Raw genomic sequence first — 15,260 nt, 5'->3', positions numbered from 1 at the left:
ACATGAATTCTGTTTTTTTTTTTTTTTTCTTCTTTTGAGATGGGGTCTCCCTCTGTTGCCCAGGCTGGAGTGCAGTGGCGTGATCTTGGCTTATCGCACCCTCCGCCTCCTGGGTTCAAGTGATTCTCCTGCCTCAACCTCCACCTCCAGGGTTCGAGTGATTCTCCTGCCTCAGCTTCCCGAGTAGCTGGGACTACAGGCGTGCGCCACCACGCCTGGGTAATTTTTGTATTTTTAGTAGAAACGGGATTTTACCATATTGGCCAGCGTGGTCTCAAACTCCCGACCTTGTGATTCACCTACCTCAGCCTCCCAAAGTGCTGGGATTATAGGTGTGAGCCACCACGCCAGGCCATGAATTCTGTTTTTCAAGTATCAGCTTTTCATTAACTTGGGGACTGAATGTCTTGATGTTTATTTTCCCTGTCTCTCAATGAAAAAATGCAGGCAACAATAAAAGTTTTAGCTTTTAGAGTAAAGCTTAAATAAAGCATATTTTTAAAAGCACTTGAAAAACCACAAAGTATTAAATTAATATAGAAAATATGTAAGATAATGGATACCCAGATGTTGCTTGTAGCGCTCAAGGTCTGGCAAGTGGGTTTCTGACTGTGTCCACTAATGAAATTTGTGGAACTGTAAGTACCTAGAAATTTGTATGCTTGATGTATACTATGAAAATGCTTCAGATCATGTTTAGGTAGTAGTTTTAAAATAAAACCTAGGTATCTTTTTGTTTTGAAGGAATTAATTGGAAAAAAAGAATATAAAATGTCTTCAAAGAAACTAAAAATTGGTGAAAGAACAAATGAAAGGATAATAAAAGGTCAGAAGCAAGGTAATATATCTTTAATGGTTTTTTTAATGGTAAGCAGAAAGCTACTATTTGAAATGTTTTTAATATGATAAAAGTGATCTTGTAAATTTCCTCATGTAAAATGGCAAATTATTTAATGGTTTTAAATATTTGGTTTTGTTATTTTTACATAAGATGATTCTCATAATAAAATAGCCCTTTTAAAAACCACCTATACTTACAGGTTTGCCTTCTTTAATCTGGGTACTAAAATATTTGTTTAGATCACAAAATTATGTATCATTTAAAATACGCTGACAGGAATGTGTAAAGAGTGAATCCTTTTATGAATTTACTACAATAATTTAGTTTTAAGTGTGGATTTTCAGAGTGATTTAATTGGAATCCTGCATGCCATAATTTACAGCCTTTCCTCTAAACATTAGCAAGTTTACAGTTTCATGTTGAGCTAAATCCATTCGTTTTATAGCATTTTTTCTGTTTTATTTCCTCTTATAAGTGAAAAGAAGTGAAAGTGAAGAACATTTATTTGTTTGAAGAAGATAGGAAAGCAGTGCTGCTTTATACTTCCAAGTTTATACTTGGTTAAAGTATCCAAGATAGCTGGATATTTATTAAATAATTTATTAAAATTAACAAATACTCTGAATGGAAATATTGTTCAAAATTAGAATGTTGAAAATTTTCAAATTCCCAATTGTATATTTGAATTGGATTTATATGAGAAGTTAGAAGAAAATACTTTTCTCATAATTTGAAGATATATGATGCCAGTGGAAAATCTTGTAGACACTTTCTAAATTATTTTGATTAGTACCTTTTTCCATGGATTGTAATTTAGAGGCTTCTTTTCTCCCCAGCATTCAGTATTATCTATCAGTCTCATTTTGTCAGTCATCTTGTAAACAATAATATGTGGAGGTTGTTGTAATATGTTTCTATGACAATGGGATGATTTGCAGTTTGTATGTATTTCTAATTGCAGTTCGATAGTTTCAGTTAATTTGACTTCTCATTACTTAGGTTTTGAATTGGTGAATTGTTCTCATTTTAATTTGCTTTCTTTAATGACAAGGTATAATATAAGATTCTCAGGTTGTTCTGTTTTGCTTGTTTTGTACTTCATGGTGTTTGGGGGGATTCATTTTGAGTGTGTTTCTATGACCACCATTGGTGATAAAAGTGGAACCATGCAGAGGAAGTTCCATGTCCTCCTAACTAGCAGAGCTCATATAATGTATACTTAGTAAGGTTTCAGTGACTCTACCGGTTTTCTTATATCTTCTGAATATTTTACCTCCAGGGCTTTGATTTAACAAGTATTTACTTATTGCCTACTGTATATGTGAAAGGCTCTGTACTAACTCCGGCAAAAAAAAAAAAAAATCAAACCATACAGATAAAGTTCTAACTATTAATTATTTTTTCCAGTCTGATTGAAAGACAAGTGTGCAGTTATAATACATGTCTTCACTGTCAAACATGGCATTATTTTAAAGTATTCTGGAAACTTGAAGAAGAGCTTTCATTCAGTATAGGGAATGTGTACAAGTTTGTACCACTAGGTGGGTTAGAGAATAAAATCAAAGCAGGTAGTGATTTTGTTTATAGATGAAGGAAGAACATTTTCAAAGCAGAGTGGACAATTAATTAAAGTAGAGAACCAAGAAAATCTGAGAAATTGCAATTTTTGTGGTTCTGAACATGGAATATAGTGGAGATTTTGACAGCAGTGAGAGATTGGAACTATGTGGAAGGCCAGGCAAAGGAGCTTATTTATATGTCTACTAAAAGACTGTGAGAAGTCACTGTCAGGTTTGTATAAACAATAGTATATGTTGACAGTTGAAGGGGCAGTGGTCTGAAAGACCTGGGCTTCAGAAAGATCAAAATGACAGGAGGTTATACAGTGTAGCTTGTATATAAAAATAGTGTCTTTTCTCTGTGAAAATATATATTCTGTGCTTATATTTGTTTATAACTAATTTGAGATTTTGGTCTTTGGTTTTGTCTTATGAAATTAAAGAGACAACTGAAGAATTGGATGTATCCATTGATATTCTAACCTCAAGGGAACAGTTTTTCTCAGATGAAGAAAGAAAATACATGGCCATCAATCAGAAGAAAGCTTATATTTTAGTAACACCACTTAAATCTAGAAAAGTGATAGAGCAAAGATGCATGAGGTATAATCTGTCCTCTGGCACCATTAAAGCAGTAACAGATTTTGTAATACCAGAGTGTCAAAAAGAAAGTCCCATCAGCAAGTCCACGGGGACTTTAGAAAATACATTTGAAGGTCATAAAAGTGAAAACAAGGAAGATTGCAATGAACGTGACTTACTTGCTGTCAACCAGAAAATAAAAATATGTAACCTTGAAAAGGAACAAATGCTCACCTCTGACTTTAAGAAAAATACCAGACTATTACCAAAATTGAAGAAAATAGAAAATCAGGTAGCTATGTCATTTTATAAGCATCAGTCCTCACCAGATTTGTCAAGTGAAGAAAGTGAAACAGAAAAGGAAATTAAAAGGAAAGCTGAAGTTAAGAAAACCAAAGCAGGAAACACCAAAGAAGCAGTAGTTCACCTGAGAAAGAGCACAAGAAACACAAGTAATATTCCAGTGATTTTGGAACCTGAAACTGAAGAAAGTGAATATGAATTTTATATCAAACAAAAGAAAGCTAGACCTTCCGTCAAAGAAACTCTTCAGAAGTCTGGTGTTAGGAAAGAGTTTCCGATTACTGAGGCAGTAGGATCTGATAAGACAAATAGGCATTCCTTAGAATGTTTACCTGTTTTAATTCAGGATAAGGAATGGAATGAGAAGGAGTTACAGAAACTTCATTGGTAAGTAGTTAGATTTCATTCTGAAATATCTACAGAGCAGCCACAAGACAGTTAAAGACATAAAAATAGCAATAAGGGGTTAACATGGAAGATGTCATCAAAAAAATTGGGAGAAATTACAATTTGTACAGGGAATGGAGATAGAATACAGATAACTTCTAGTGGTATTTTGTGGTCATCTCTAATATGAGGAAATTATGAGGAAAGCCTAAGTATGAGGAAAGTAAAAGTGACCTTCTTTTCATTCCCATGTAATATTTCAGGATAGCCAAATGGTACTCTCTCACGTAGCTTCGTATTTTAAGAAATTTGTTGTTTTATTTTGTTTTGTTTTGTTTTGAATCTTGCTCTGTCGCCCAGTCTGGAGTGCAGTGGCACAATCTGGGTTACTACAACCTCTTCCTCCCGGGTTCAAGTGATTCTCCTGCCTCAGCCTTCTGAGTAGCTGGGACTACAGGCGCACGCCACCACGCCTGGCTAATTTTTACATTTTTAAAATGTTGGTCAGGCTGGTCTTGAACTCCTGACTTAATGATCCATCCACCTTGGCTTCCCAAAGTGCTGGGATTATAGATATAAGCCACCATACCCAGCCTAACAAATGTTTTATAATTAACTTTATTGTTATAAAACCTTAAAGCTGAATTCAAATTTGTAGGTTACTTGATGTAGTCTTTTTCCTTTGTAGGGAATAAAATAGAGTTTCAAATTGATAATTTTTTTCCAAGGTTTTATACTTAGAACAGAAATTCAAGAAAAGCTCAGTTAAGAACCTGCTCTTTCATTCCTTCATTAAACACTTACTTATTTGGGTGCCTCCTATATGCTAGTTAGTTTGGAATGTTTGGAGATACAGAAATAAAATAGACAAGGTTATTTTCCTCAAGGAGCAATTTAGTAGGAAAGACAGATAATACAAAAGTAAGCCAGTAAATAAAAATAATTAATTGTGATACATTCTGTGAAGGAAACAAACGAAAGTGATCAGGAAAGCTCCCTTTTGGTTGATGCCACTTAAATGGAGATCAAAGGATGAAATGATGTCAACCATATAAAGAACTAGAGAAACAGCATTCCAGGAACAGAGACAACCTAAACACAAGTCCTAATGCTAGGAATATGTTGATATAGGAGGAACTAAAATAAGACTACTGTTATTAGAGCATAATGAGTTGTAGGGGAATGGCTTGAGGTGTGAGCAGAGAGAGGCTGTGACTATATTGGGCATAACCTTCTGGGTCATGATTAGGAGTTTTGTTTTTAGGTGTAATAAAAAGACATTTAAGGGTGGCATGATATAGTTTGAGAAGATGCCTTTGGGGAAGTAGACAAGGCATTAATTGTGGGGTTGTTGTAGTAGTCCATTGTGGTCTGCACTGATATGGGAACTGAAAAAATGGAGAAAATCGGATTAAATCTAGCAATATTTGTACAATATCAAATACAAATCCTATCAATTATGTGGCACCTGACCTAAATAACTTGGTAGATGGCAGTGTGGGAAATATTTGAGGAAAGAATAAGTTGAGATTGGGAATTGAGTTTCTTTTTGGACAGTTCTATGTGGATTGTCTGTTAAGAGGCAGGTTTCAGTGAGATCTAGGCTACAGTATAACTTCGGTAAGCATAGAGATGGTATTTGAATCCAGTAGATTGAAATGATGAGAAAACATAAGGAGATGGTGTGAAGAGAATAAGGGCATAGTCCTGAGCTCTGAGAAAAGTATTTAAAGGAGGAAGAGGAGTAGGTCAGTAAGGGGGAAGAACCCAGGACTAAGTCATATTGCAGAGACCAATAGTGAGAGTCTTTCAAAAGTGTGGAAGTGATTTGTTGTGCCTATTGCTGCTGATAAATCAGGTATGTTAAGAATTGGATATGGCTACATAGATTTAAGTTTCAGTGGTCTAGTAGTATTGGAAACCAAATCACAGTTGAGTGGTTAAAAGTGAATGGAAGGGTAAAGAGACAGCCTAGGTGTAGACAACACAAGAAATTCGGCAATGATGGGGAATAAGAAACCACAGAGATAATAGAAGAGAATGTGAAGATAAAGGAAGATGTTTGGTTGCTTACTTGCTTATTTGTTTGTAAGATGGCTGTTGCCAGAGTATGATGGTATGATGATGGAAGTGATCTAGTGAAAAGAAAGGAAGATGTGATTGATAAAGGCAAGAAGAACACAGAACTAGACCACATCTAGTGTTCTGCTGCCTTGTGTACTCCCCAAACTTAGAACAATTATTAATTCATTTCATATCTGCCTTTAGAAAGATTCTTCCTAGGGCATCTCTGTGAAACTGTACTCTTCCTTTTTAAATTTTCTAAGTATTCCTTCTCTGTCTTAATTTCGGGCAGAAAAGGCAATCTTCCTCTTACTTCCCAAAATTATTTTTCTTGTCTGCTTTCTTGCTATAGTATCCCCCTCAGTGATCTTTTGTCCTCACAAAACTCTAACTTTCTTTTTTGTGCAATGAGTCCCCAGTCTGTATCTCTGGCCCTGAATTCTTATATTTAGATTTGTATTTCCCTTTGTCTGCTGGGCATTACTATATAAACCTCACCTATGGGTCTGACGTAATATGTCAAAAGCAAACTTATTTTCCCCTGCTTGCCTACTTTGCGAACATTTCTTTTTCTGGAAATGTAATTCTTTCCATCAACTACATTTAAACTCTTTGTCATTATTGATTTTTTTAAAAAATTCAATTAGTTGCCAAAAAGCTATTCCACGGAGTCATTCTATCTGCACCTTGTTTTCTTGACGCTACCCTTTTAGGTCTTTGATGCCTTTTGCCTGAACTATGGAAGTAGTCTTATTTGTAGTTTCTTCTTTTTGCCTCTGTAACGTTTTTTATACGTCTCCAGGTTATTCTTTATACATTGTTGTGGTTCTGATCAAAAACTTGCATTGCATTCTTACTAATCTTCAGATTGTATAAAGATTCTTCTGCCTTTCATTGAGAGCAATCCGTATTATAGTCTTGATTATCCTTTCCAGCTATATCCCTTATCATTTCCTTATAATAAAGCTTCTCAACCTTTGCTGTATATTCAGATCATCTCAGGAGATTTTACAATGCCTGAACTGTAGAGATTCCAGTTCCCAGTAAGGTGGAATAAGTACACTCCCCTCTATTTCTTCTCTGCAGCTATAAAACCTAGACAGAGGCTGGCGCGGTAGCTCACGCCTGAAATCCCAGCACTTTGGGAGGCTGAGGTGGGTGGATCACTTGAGGTCAGGAGTTCAAGATCAGCTGGGCCCACATGGTGAAATGCTGTCTCTACTAAAAATACAAAAATTAGCCGGGCATGGGGTGCGTGCCTGTAATCCCAGCTACTCCAGAGGCTGAGGCAGGAGAATCTCTTGAACCCAGGAGGCAGAGGTTGCAGTGAGCCGAGATTGTGCCATTGCACTCCAGCCTGGGCAACAAGAGCGAAACTCCATCTCAAAAAAAAAAAACAAAAAAAAAACCCTAGAACAGAATGTATGGAGCAGCTTTTTGTTGACTTAGAAGAGTAAATAATAGCGGGTCAATTGTAGATTGGAATTTTAAGTACCACCAAATTAGCAGTGAGTTTCTAGTATTTTGTTTGGTGCCCCACAAGTGAGACTCGAGGATACTAGAAACCTAGAAGTGGGCATTGAAGTGTAACAAGGAGGGCTTAAAGAGGAGCTCTCCAGTTCTGGGTTGAGGAGCAGAAAGGGGGACTTCTGACACTCAGAAACAGTGGAGGAAATCCCCAGTTTTTTTTGTTTTTTGTTTTTTTGTTTTTGACTTATTCTCTTAACTCCATGCAATCCTGCTACAATCACAGCATCAGCTGGGGCTGAGATATATCTAAAACTCTGAGAGATGAGAACCTCCTCTACAATTAGGAATGGTTGTCTCAAAATAGCGGGGCAAGGACCTGTTGCTTCTGTTCTCTTTCTGATGTCTGTTGCTTGGTACTGGACAAAAATTCAGTTGTGTGAAGCATATAGCAGAGCAGAGTAATGAAGCCCAAGCTTTCTGGCCAGAGAACTGACAAGGAAAACTCCAGGGAACTGGAAATCACGGAGAGAAAGGAACTAGGAAAAGCAACCCCATAAAGTTGTTTATGAACTTCTATGCCACCCAGGAGTTGTACATATGTGGACATGGTCCTAAAGAGCATATAAAAGACTGAGAACTGAACTAAGCAGTAGACCGCACGCAGTTTCTAGGCTAGCTACTCAGTGTCCCACACACTAGGATAGATCCTAGCAGCACTGCAGAGCTTTGAAAAAGGAAACTGACATTGAAACAACAATGATAGTAGACTCAACATATAGCTTGGGATACAACCAGGTTGATGATCTGCTAAAATAAAAATAGTAACATTTCACTTGAAGCAGTAAAATATTGATTCTAAGTAGACTGTTGAAGTTAAGTATATTTAATGTCATGCCTAGAGCAACTTCTAAAAAAAACTATACAAAGAAATAAATTCAAACATAAATTAAAATACCAGAAAATCAGATAGCCCAAAAGAAGGCAAGGAAGAAGAGAAATGGAGGATTTTTTTTACATAGAACAAGCAGAAAACAAATAATAAAATAATTGACCTAAATCCAACATAATTAAATTACATGGTCTAAACATACCAATTAAAAGACAGATTGTCAGAATGAATTTAAAAACATGATCTAACTATATGCTGTATACAAGAAACTCACTTTAAATATAATGATATAGGTAGTTTAAAGGATAGAAAAATACTATCTAAACACAAACCAAAGCTTGAGTGGTTGTATTAATATCTGTCAAAATAGACTTTAGTAGGAAGAAAATAACCAGGAATAAAGAAAGACATTACAAATGATAGAAGGGTCAGTCAACAGGAAGGCATAAAATTCCTAAGTGTTTATGCACCTGACAATAAAACCTCAAAATACATGAATTAAAAACTGACAAAGCAGCAGACTAAACTGCAAGGATAGTTAAATCCACAATTGTAGGAAACCACCCTGCTCTTCTCTTGGTATTCGATATAACTGACAGAAAATTAGCAAGTATAGAGAACTGAATAACACCATCAGTCATTTGTATCTGATTCACACTTACAGAACATTCCACCCAATAATAAGAAAAAGAATAGGTTATTTCCAAGGATAGGTTGATCATTCATCAAGATAGAACATATACCAGATCATAAAACATCTTAACAGATTTAAAATTGCTGAAATCATACAAAGCATGTTCTCTGATGATAATTGAATTAAACTACAAATCAATAAAAGGAAAATTTCCAAGTGGTTTAAAATTAAATAACTTACATTTAAATAATCTGTGGGTCAAAGAAGAAGACTCAGTAGAAAATATTCTCTTTTTTTATTTTTTTCTTTTTGGAGACGGAGTCTCACTCTGTCACCCAGGCTGGAGTGCAGTGATGCATCTCAGCTTACTGCAACCTCCGCCTCCTGGGTTTAAGCAACTCTCCTGCCTCAGCCTCCCAAGTAGCTGGGATTACAGGCGTGCACCACTATATCCAGCTAATTTTTGTATTTTTAGTGGAGGTGAGGTTTCACCATGTTGGCCACGCTGGTCTTGAACACCTGACCTCAAGTGATTCACCCACCTTGGCCTCCCAAAATGCTAGGATTACAGGTGTGAGCCACAAGCCCGGCCAGATATTCTTAACTGAACAAAAATGAAAATATATTAAAATTTGCAGGATGGGCCTAGGAGTTCATAAACAACTTTTTTTTTTTTTTTTTTGAGACGGAGTCTCGCTCTGTTGCCCAGGCTGGAGTGCAGTGGCCGGATCTCAGCTCACTGCAAGCTCCGCCTCCCGGGTTTACGCCATTCTCCAGCCTCAGCCTCCCGAGTAGCTGGGACTACAGACGCCCGCCACCTCTTCCAGCTAGTTTTTTGTATTTTTTAGTAGAGACGGGGTTTCACCGTGTTAGCCAGGATGGTCTCGATCTCCTGACCTCGTGATCCACCCGTCTCAGCCTCCCAAAGTGCTGGGATTACAGGCTTGAGCCACCGCGCCCGGCCCATAAACAACTTTAAAGGGTGCTATGCCAAGTTCCTCCCTCTCCCTGATTTCTGTCATACTTTCTACATAAACAAATTATGGTGCATTCTTTCAGTGGACTACTAAGCAGTAAAAAGGAAGAACTATTGATACATACAACAACCTGGTTGAATTTCAAAGGCATATTGAGTGAAGGAAGCCAACTCAAAGGCTTATATACTATATGATTCCATTTATATGACATTCTGGAAAAGTGTGCTACACACTTTTAAATGACCAGATTTCACAAGAACTCATTATCAGAAGAATGGTACCAAGAGGGATGGTGCTAAATCATTTATGAGGAATCTACCTCCATTAACCAGTCACCTCCCCCTAGGCCCCACTTCCAATACTGGGGATACATTTCAATATGAGTCTTGGGTAGGGGCACGTATTTAAACTATATCAATAAATAAGAATTATTTAAGCCAAGGATTCAAGACAAATGGACCTTAGAATAGCATACACAAACGTAGAAAGAAAGAGGGCATATTTAGAAATACTGAAAGAATGGGTGTGGTGTTTGTGCCTGTAGTGCCAACCACTAAGGAGGCGGAGTCAGGGGGATCGCCTGAGCCCAGAAGTTGGAGGCCACATTGAGCTATGATAATGCCTGGCACTCCTGTGTGGGCAACAGATTGAGACCCTGTCTCTTTAATAAAAAAAAAAGAAAGAAAAATAAAAAAGGGCAGAATGACTGGAATACTGAAAGTTGACCAAAGAGCAGTACAAGATGAGACTAGAGAGTTGGGCAAGGAACAATATAGCATTACACTAAGGATTTGGGGTTTTATGCTAATAATGAAACAAGTTTTAAACATGGTGTGATATGTTTAAGTGTGTCTTTTTAAATTATCTGGAATAATCTAGAGGAGATGTGTTAAGTACTAGTTTCTTATTAAATACATTATTATTTGTGTTATATAAAATAGTTCTTTTAGACAGTCGTAGACTTAGGAATTAGCCACACACACAAATAGAGAAGCTTGAGTTCCCAAGTCCTTCTAGTTTTTCACTTTAGAACACCTGTGGAATGATTAATTATGTAAAATAATTCATTAACAAGTATTTAATGCTCATAAGTATTCTTTTCTGCATGGAATAGTATGCTGTGGTCAACTGGTAGCTGTTTACAAGAGCTGATTGTTAAATTTTGGGGAATTTTAAAAATTGAGTGTTAAAGTCCTTAAAAATTAAATTATATAAACTTATAATTATTTAAAACAAAGATAATGCTCAAAACTCATTACTTCTTAATTATTTTACATTTTATTATATATGCTCTTGAGACTCTTCACCTCTGTTGTATGGTGGAAATACTATATAATTGTGTGCTATCACACGTGTTTTATCAACTCCACAGTCAGTGACATGTTGGTAGCTTGACATCAACCCCAATGGGAATATTTACCCTTTGAAAATCATCAGACTTTATAAATCAGGGCTGTTTAACCCCAGAGAGCTGATTAAAACTTTTCCCGCATACTGCTGCATGAAACCTATATCTATTAATTGGAATCCAGGTAGAAATAAAAATATTTTGCCAAAGAAACAGATTAAAAATAAAGACTTGGTATAGTTGAAATAACATTGTTAATATCACTTTTACGCTAATTGATGAGTTACATAGATGTTTTCTGACTAAATTGTCAATCTCACCACAATGCATAAAATCTTTATGGGGAGAGTGGGGGTGGTAACTTGTATACCAGGTTCTAAATCATTTACAAAGGAACTTGTAGAATGTAACTCAAATGTTAAATTAGGGACTTCCTTATAGTTTTCTCTATTTCAATTTTCATTTTCCTTAATTAAGAGAGCATATATCTAAAATGCTGAGTTCTACAAAGTATAGTAGAATGAAAGCAAGCATAACACTTTTTAATAGCTTATAACCTAGACTATATAAGAGAACTAAGAGCTTATTGTCCAATATACTTAGCACCAGTAAGATTTAAGGTAACAGTGTAGAAAATTTGGTCATGCCAGAGTCTCCTAAAAAACCGTATCATCGATTAGTTGGACTTAGAAAAAAAAATGTTGAAAGGCTGAGGGTCATTTTTCAGGCTTAATAAAACACATCAAAATAGTTAGAAGACATCTACTAGATAGGTAAAATTACATCTTCATATTTTAAGCACTAGAGTAAGTTATTGAGGGGAGGGAATAATATCTTTCTTAATTGTTATCCAGAATGATTTCGATAAAACCAATTCCTTCATCTCAGTAAATCTCATCAATTCAGTGGTATGCTTTTAAGCGGTTATTGTCATTGGTTTGAATTTCTTATTCTTTAATTGGTTTTGATCTTCCATAGTGCTTTTGCATCTCTTCCAAAGCACAAACCTGGTTTCTGGTCAGATGTAGCTGCAGCTGTAGGTTCTCGATCTGCTGAAGAATGCCAGAGGAAATACATGGAAAATCCCAGAGGAAAAGGATCCCAGAAACATGTCACTAAGAAAAAGCCAGCCAATTCCAAAGGCCAAAATGGTAAACTTCATAGTAAATAGTTTTTTTCGTAGTACTCAGTGTTGATTTCTGATCACTGAAATCAGATATATTTTATATTTATCCATGAATATTAATAGGTATTTTCTTAAAATATTAAAGCTAGAAAGAATTTCAGAAATCATCTGTTTAATTTTTAAGTCTTACCTAGGTCTCTACTTCCATCAGTAGTAGTTTAGTAGCCTTGTGCTTTGAGTTTTAGGAATTCTGCAGTGAGATCCAGAGATTTCAATATCTGAATTATTGTTCTGAGGGTTTAATTAAAAGGCACTTGGGTCAGATCCCCAAGTAATTTATGAGAAAGCTCAGAAAATATTCAGTTTTCATAGTCCCATGATTACATACTCCTGTTCATGAGTACTAGTAAAAGGTTGATTATGCCAGAGAATTTCTGTAATAAGCATTAGTGAGAACCCGGTACCCCGTCATAATTCAATAAGGTTTATATATTTTAGCAAAATCAATAAATTAGGCATTCAGCAAGAGGCAATGTAGAGGCAATCATTCTTGCAGTGTAAAGATCTTTTTGGCCAGGCATGGTGGCTCATGCGTGTAATCTCAGCACTTTGGGAGGCCGAGGTGGACCGATTACTTGAGCTTACAGGTTCAAGACCAGCCTGGGCAACATGGCAAAACCCCATCTCTAGAAAAAAAAAAAGATCTTTTTAACCTCACCCTGCCTAATCTTAGCTTCTTCATGAGTATCCTATGGGCTAATCATATTGCACAAATCCCAGATCCCAGTGTAGAAATAATCATTTGTTCTATAGGAGACTTGTAAAATAAAAGCTAAGTTTTCATTCTCTTTTTCCTTTCTTTATCTATATCTACATTTTTTAGAGAGATGGGGTCTTACTGTATTGCCCAGGCAGGTCTTGAACTCCTGGGCTCAAGCATTCCTCCTGCCTTGGCCTCCCGAAGTACTGGGGTTACAGGGATGAGCCACTGAGCCTGGCCAAGGCTGAGTTTTTTTTTTTTTTTTTTTAACATGAATGCACAATTTAGATTTTGCAAAGGCTGTTAACTTTATAGAGCAGTTACTATAAATAACCAAATCCTTAATCAAAATGGTTTGCTGACTCTTCAGGCAAGCGAGGTGATGCTGATCAGAAACAAACTATTAAGATAACTGCCAAAGTGGGAACTCTTAAAAGGAAGCAACAGATGAGGGAATTTCTGGAACAGTTGCCAAAAGATGACCATGATGATTTTTTCAGTACAACACCTTTACAGCATCAAAGAATACTGGTAAGAGGCACAAAATCATTGTTTTCCTTATCTGTATTGACTTTTGTATCTTTCATTTTTATGTATGGTAGTGTTCATCACTAATATTTAGGCGAAGGATCAGTAGCCTCCCTAGACATGATCGTAGTCTTATGGCAAACAGTGTGCTGATATATGCCATTCTTACTAGTTTCTAGAGTCTGCACTTCAGTCGGTTCAAAGGTAATGTTTGTAGAACCAAACAGTAAACTTAGAATTAGGCGAAACATATATAAAGTTTAATATACTACCAAGCAAACTTTTTTTTAAAGGTGATAAAAGATACTGTGTAGTAATTGAAAGTAGGGATTAAATGATAGTAGCACAGTATTAAAAGATTTGAATGTATGAAAGAATTTTTGTCATATGAAGAGTAGAATAACTAAAAATTTCAGTGATTGGAGTAAAATATTCACAGCAAATAAAACCAAGCTAGTATCTGTAATATGAACAAGTCATTCAGATGTTACTGGAATAACAGAAAGTACCAAGATCACAGGAAAAGTGTGAAAAAGAAGAAATTCAAAAGGCTGAATAAACACTTGGGGAAGTGGTCATTTTAGTTAATAATTCAAGAAAGTAAAGTAAATTATATATGTATACTTTCTAAATTACAGAATCTTAAAAAAAAGTAAGTTAAAATATCCACTGCTAACAGAAGCAGTGGTGATACTGATACAGTCATACATCAGTGGGCATACAAATTGAATCGTACCTTTTAGTAAGAAAGCATTATAGCAATATATTATAAAAGCCATAAAGATTTATTCTATTCTTTTTTTTTTTTTTTTGAGACAGAGTCTCGCTCTGCTGCCCAGGCTGGAGTGCTGTGGCCGGATCTCAGCTCACTGCAAGCTCTGCCTCCGGGGTTCACGCCATTCTTCTGCCTCAGCCTCCCGAGTAGCTGGGACTACAGGCGACCGCCACCTCGCCCAGCTAATTTTTTTGTATTTTTTAGTAGAGATGGGGTTTCACCGTGTTAGCCAGGATGGTCTCGATCTCCTGATCTCGTGATCCGCCCGTCTCGGCCTCCCAAAGTGCTGGGATTACAGGCTTGAGCCACCGTGCCCGGCAAGATTTATTCTATTCTTGAGAGTTTATCCTAAGAAATCCAAAAGCCCAAAATCTTTGCAAGATATTTATTGCAGTTTTATCTTTATAGCAAAAAACTGGAAACAATCTGGATATCCAGTAAAGATGTTTTTCATAAACACAGTGAAATACAATACAGATATTAAATGCACATTTAAGACTTTCTAGAATCTAAATATAAATGTTAAGAATATTAAGATTAGCCGGGCGTGGTGACTTATGCCTGTAATCCCAGCACTTTGGGAGGCCGAGACGAGTGGATCATGAGGTCAGGAGATCAAGACCATTCTGGCCAACATGGTGAAACCCTGTCTCTACTAAAAATACAAAAATTAGACGGGCGTCGTGGCACGTGCCTATAATCCCAGCTACTTGGGAGGCTGAGGCAGGAGAATCGCTTGAACCCCCTAGACAAAGGTTGCAGCCACGCACTGCAGCCTGGAGACAGAGCAAGACTCCGTCTCAAAAAAAGAAAAAAAAAAAAGATTATTAAGATTAAAGTAATGCAGAAATGTGTAGATAATAGACAACTGGACTATTGAGTATAAGAATTCAAACAGTTAGTGAGCTAGACATAAGCGTAATTTTTTCATCTACCAATTTCTTGTCATTAAATCATCTTCAATTTAAAAAGGCTACACAATGCTTTACAAAGTTTAGTAGCATTAGCTGGGCCCCC

At 36.4% G+C, this 15,260-nt stretch overlaps 1 protein-coding gene across 2 annotated transcripts in view; it reads left to right on the top strand.

The window, feature by feature from the left end:
- Window positions 1-15,260, top strand: part of MIS18BP1 (MIS18 binding protein 1) — a 57,765-nt gene that overhangs the window by 30,493 nt on the left and 12,012 nt on the right. For both annotated transcript variants that reach the window (XM_030930055.1, XM_030930054.1), the window contains exons 10-13: window positions 745-838; window positions 2,844-3,672; window positions 12,033-12,205; window positions 13,311-13,471. In XM_030930055.1, coding sequence (XP_030785915.1) covers window positions 745-838; window positions 2,844-3,672; window positions 12,033-12,205; window positions 13,311-13,471 — 1,257 coding nt within the window. The remainder of the gene's footprint in view (window positions 1-744; window positions 839-2,843; window positions 3,673-12,032; window positions 12,206-13,310; window positions 13,472-15,260) is intronic.

The sequence above is a fragment of the Rhinopithecus roxellana genome, chromosome 5, assembly GCF_007565055.1.
Source record: "Rhinopithecus roxellana isolate Shanxi Qingling chromosome 5, ASM756505v1, whole genome shotgun sequence".
Classification (NCBI taxonomy): Eukaryota; Metazoa; Chordata; class Mammalia; order Primates; family Cercopithecidae; genus Rhinopithecus; species Rhinopithecus roxellana.
The sequence above is the reverse complement of the archived record's forward strand: the minus strand, read 5'-3'. Positions and strand labels throughout refer to the sequence as shown.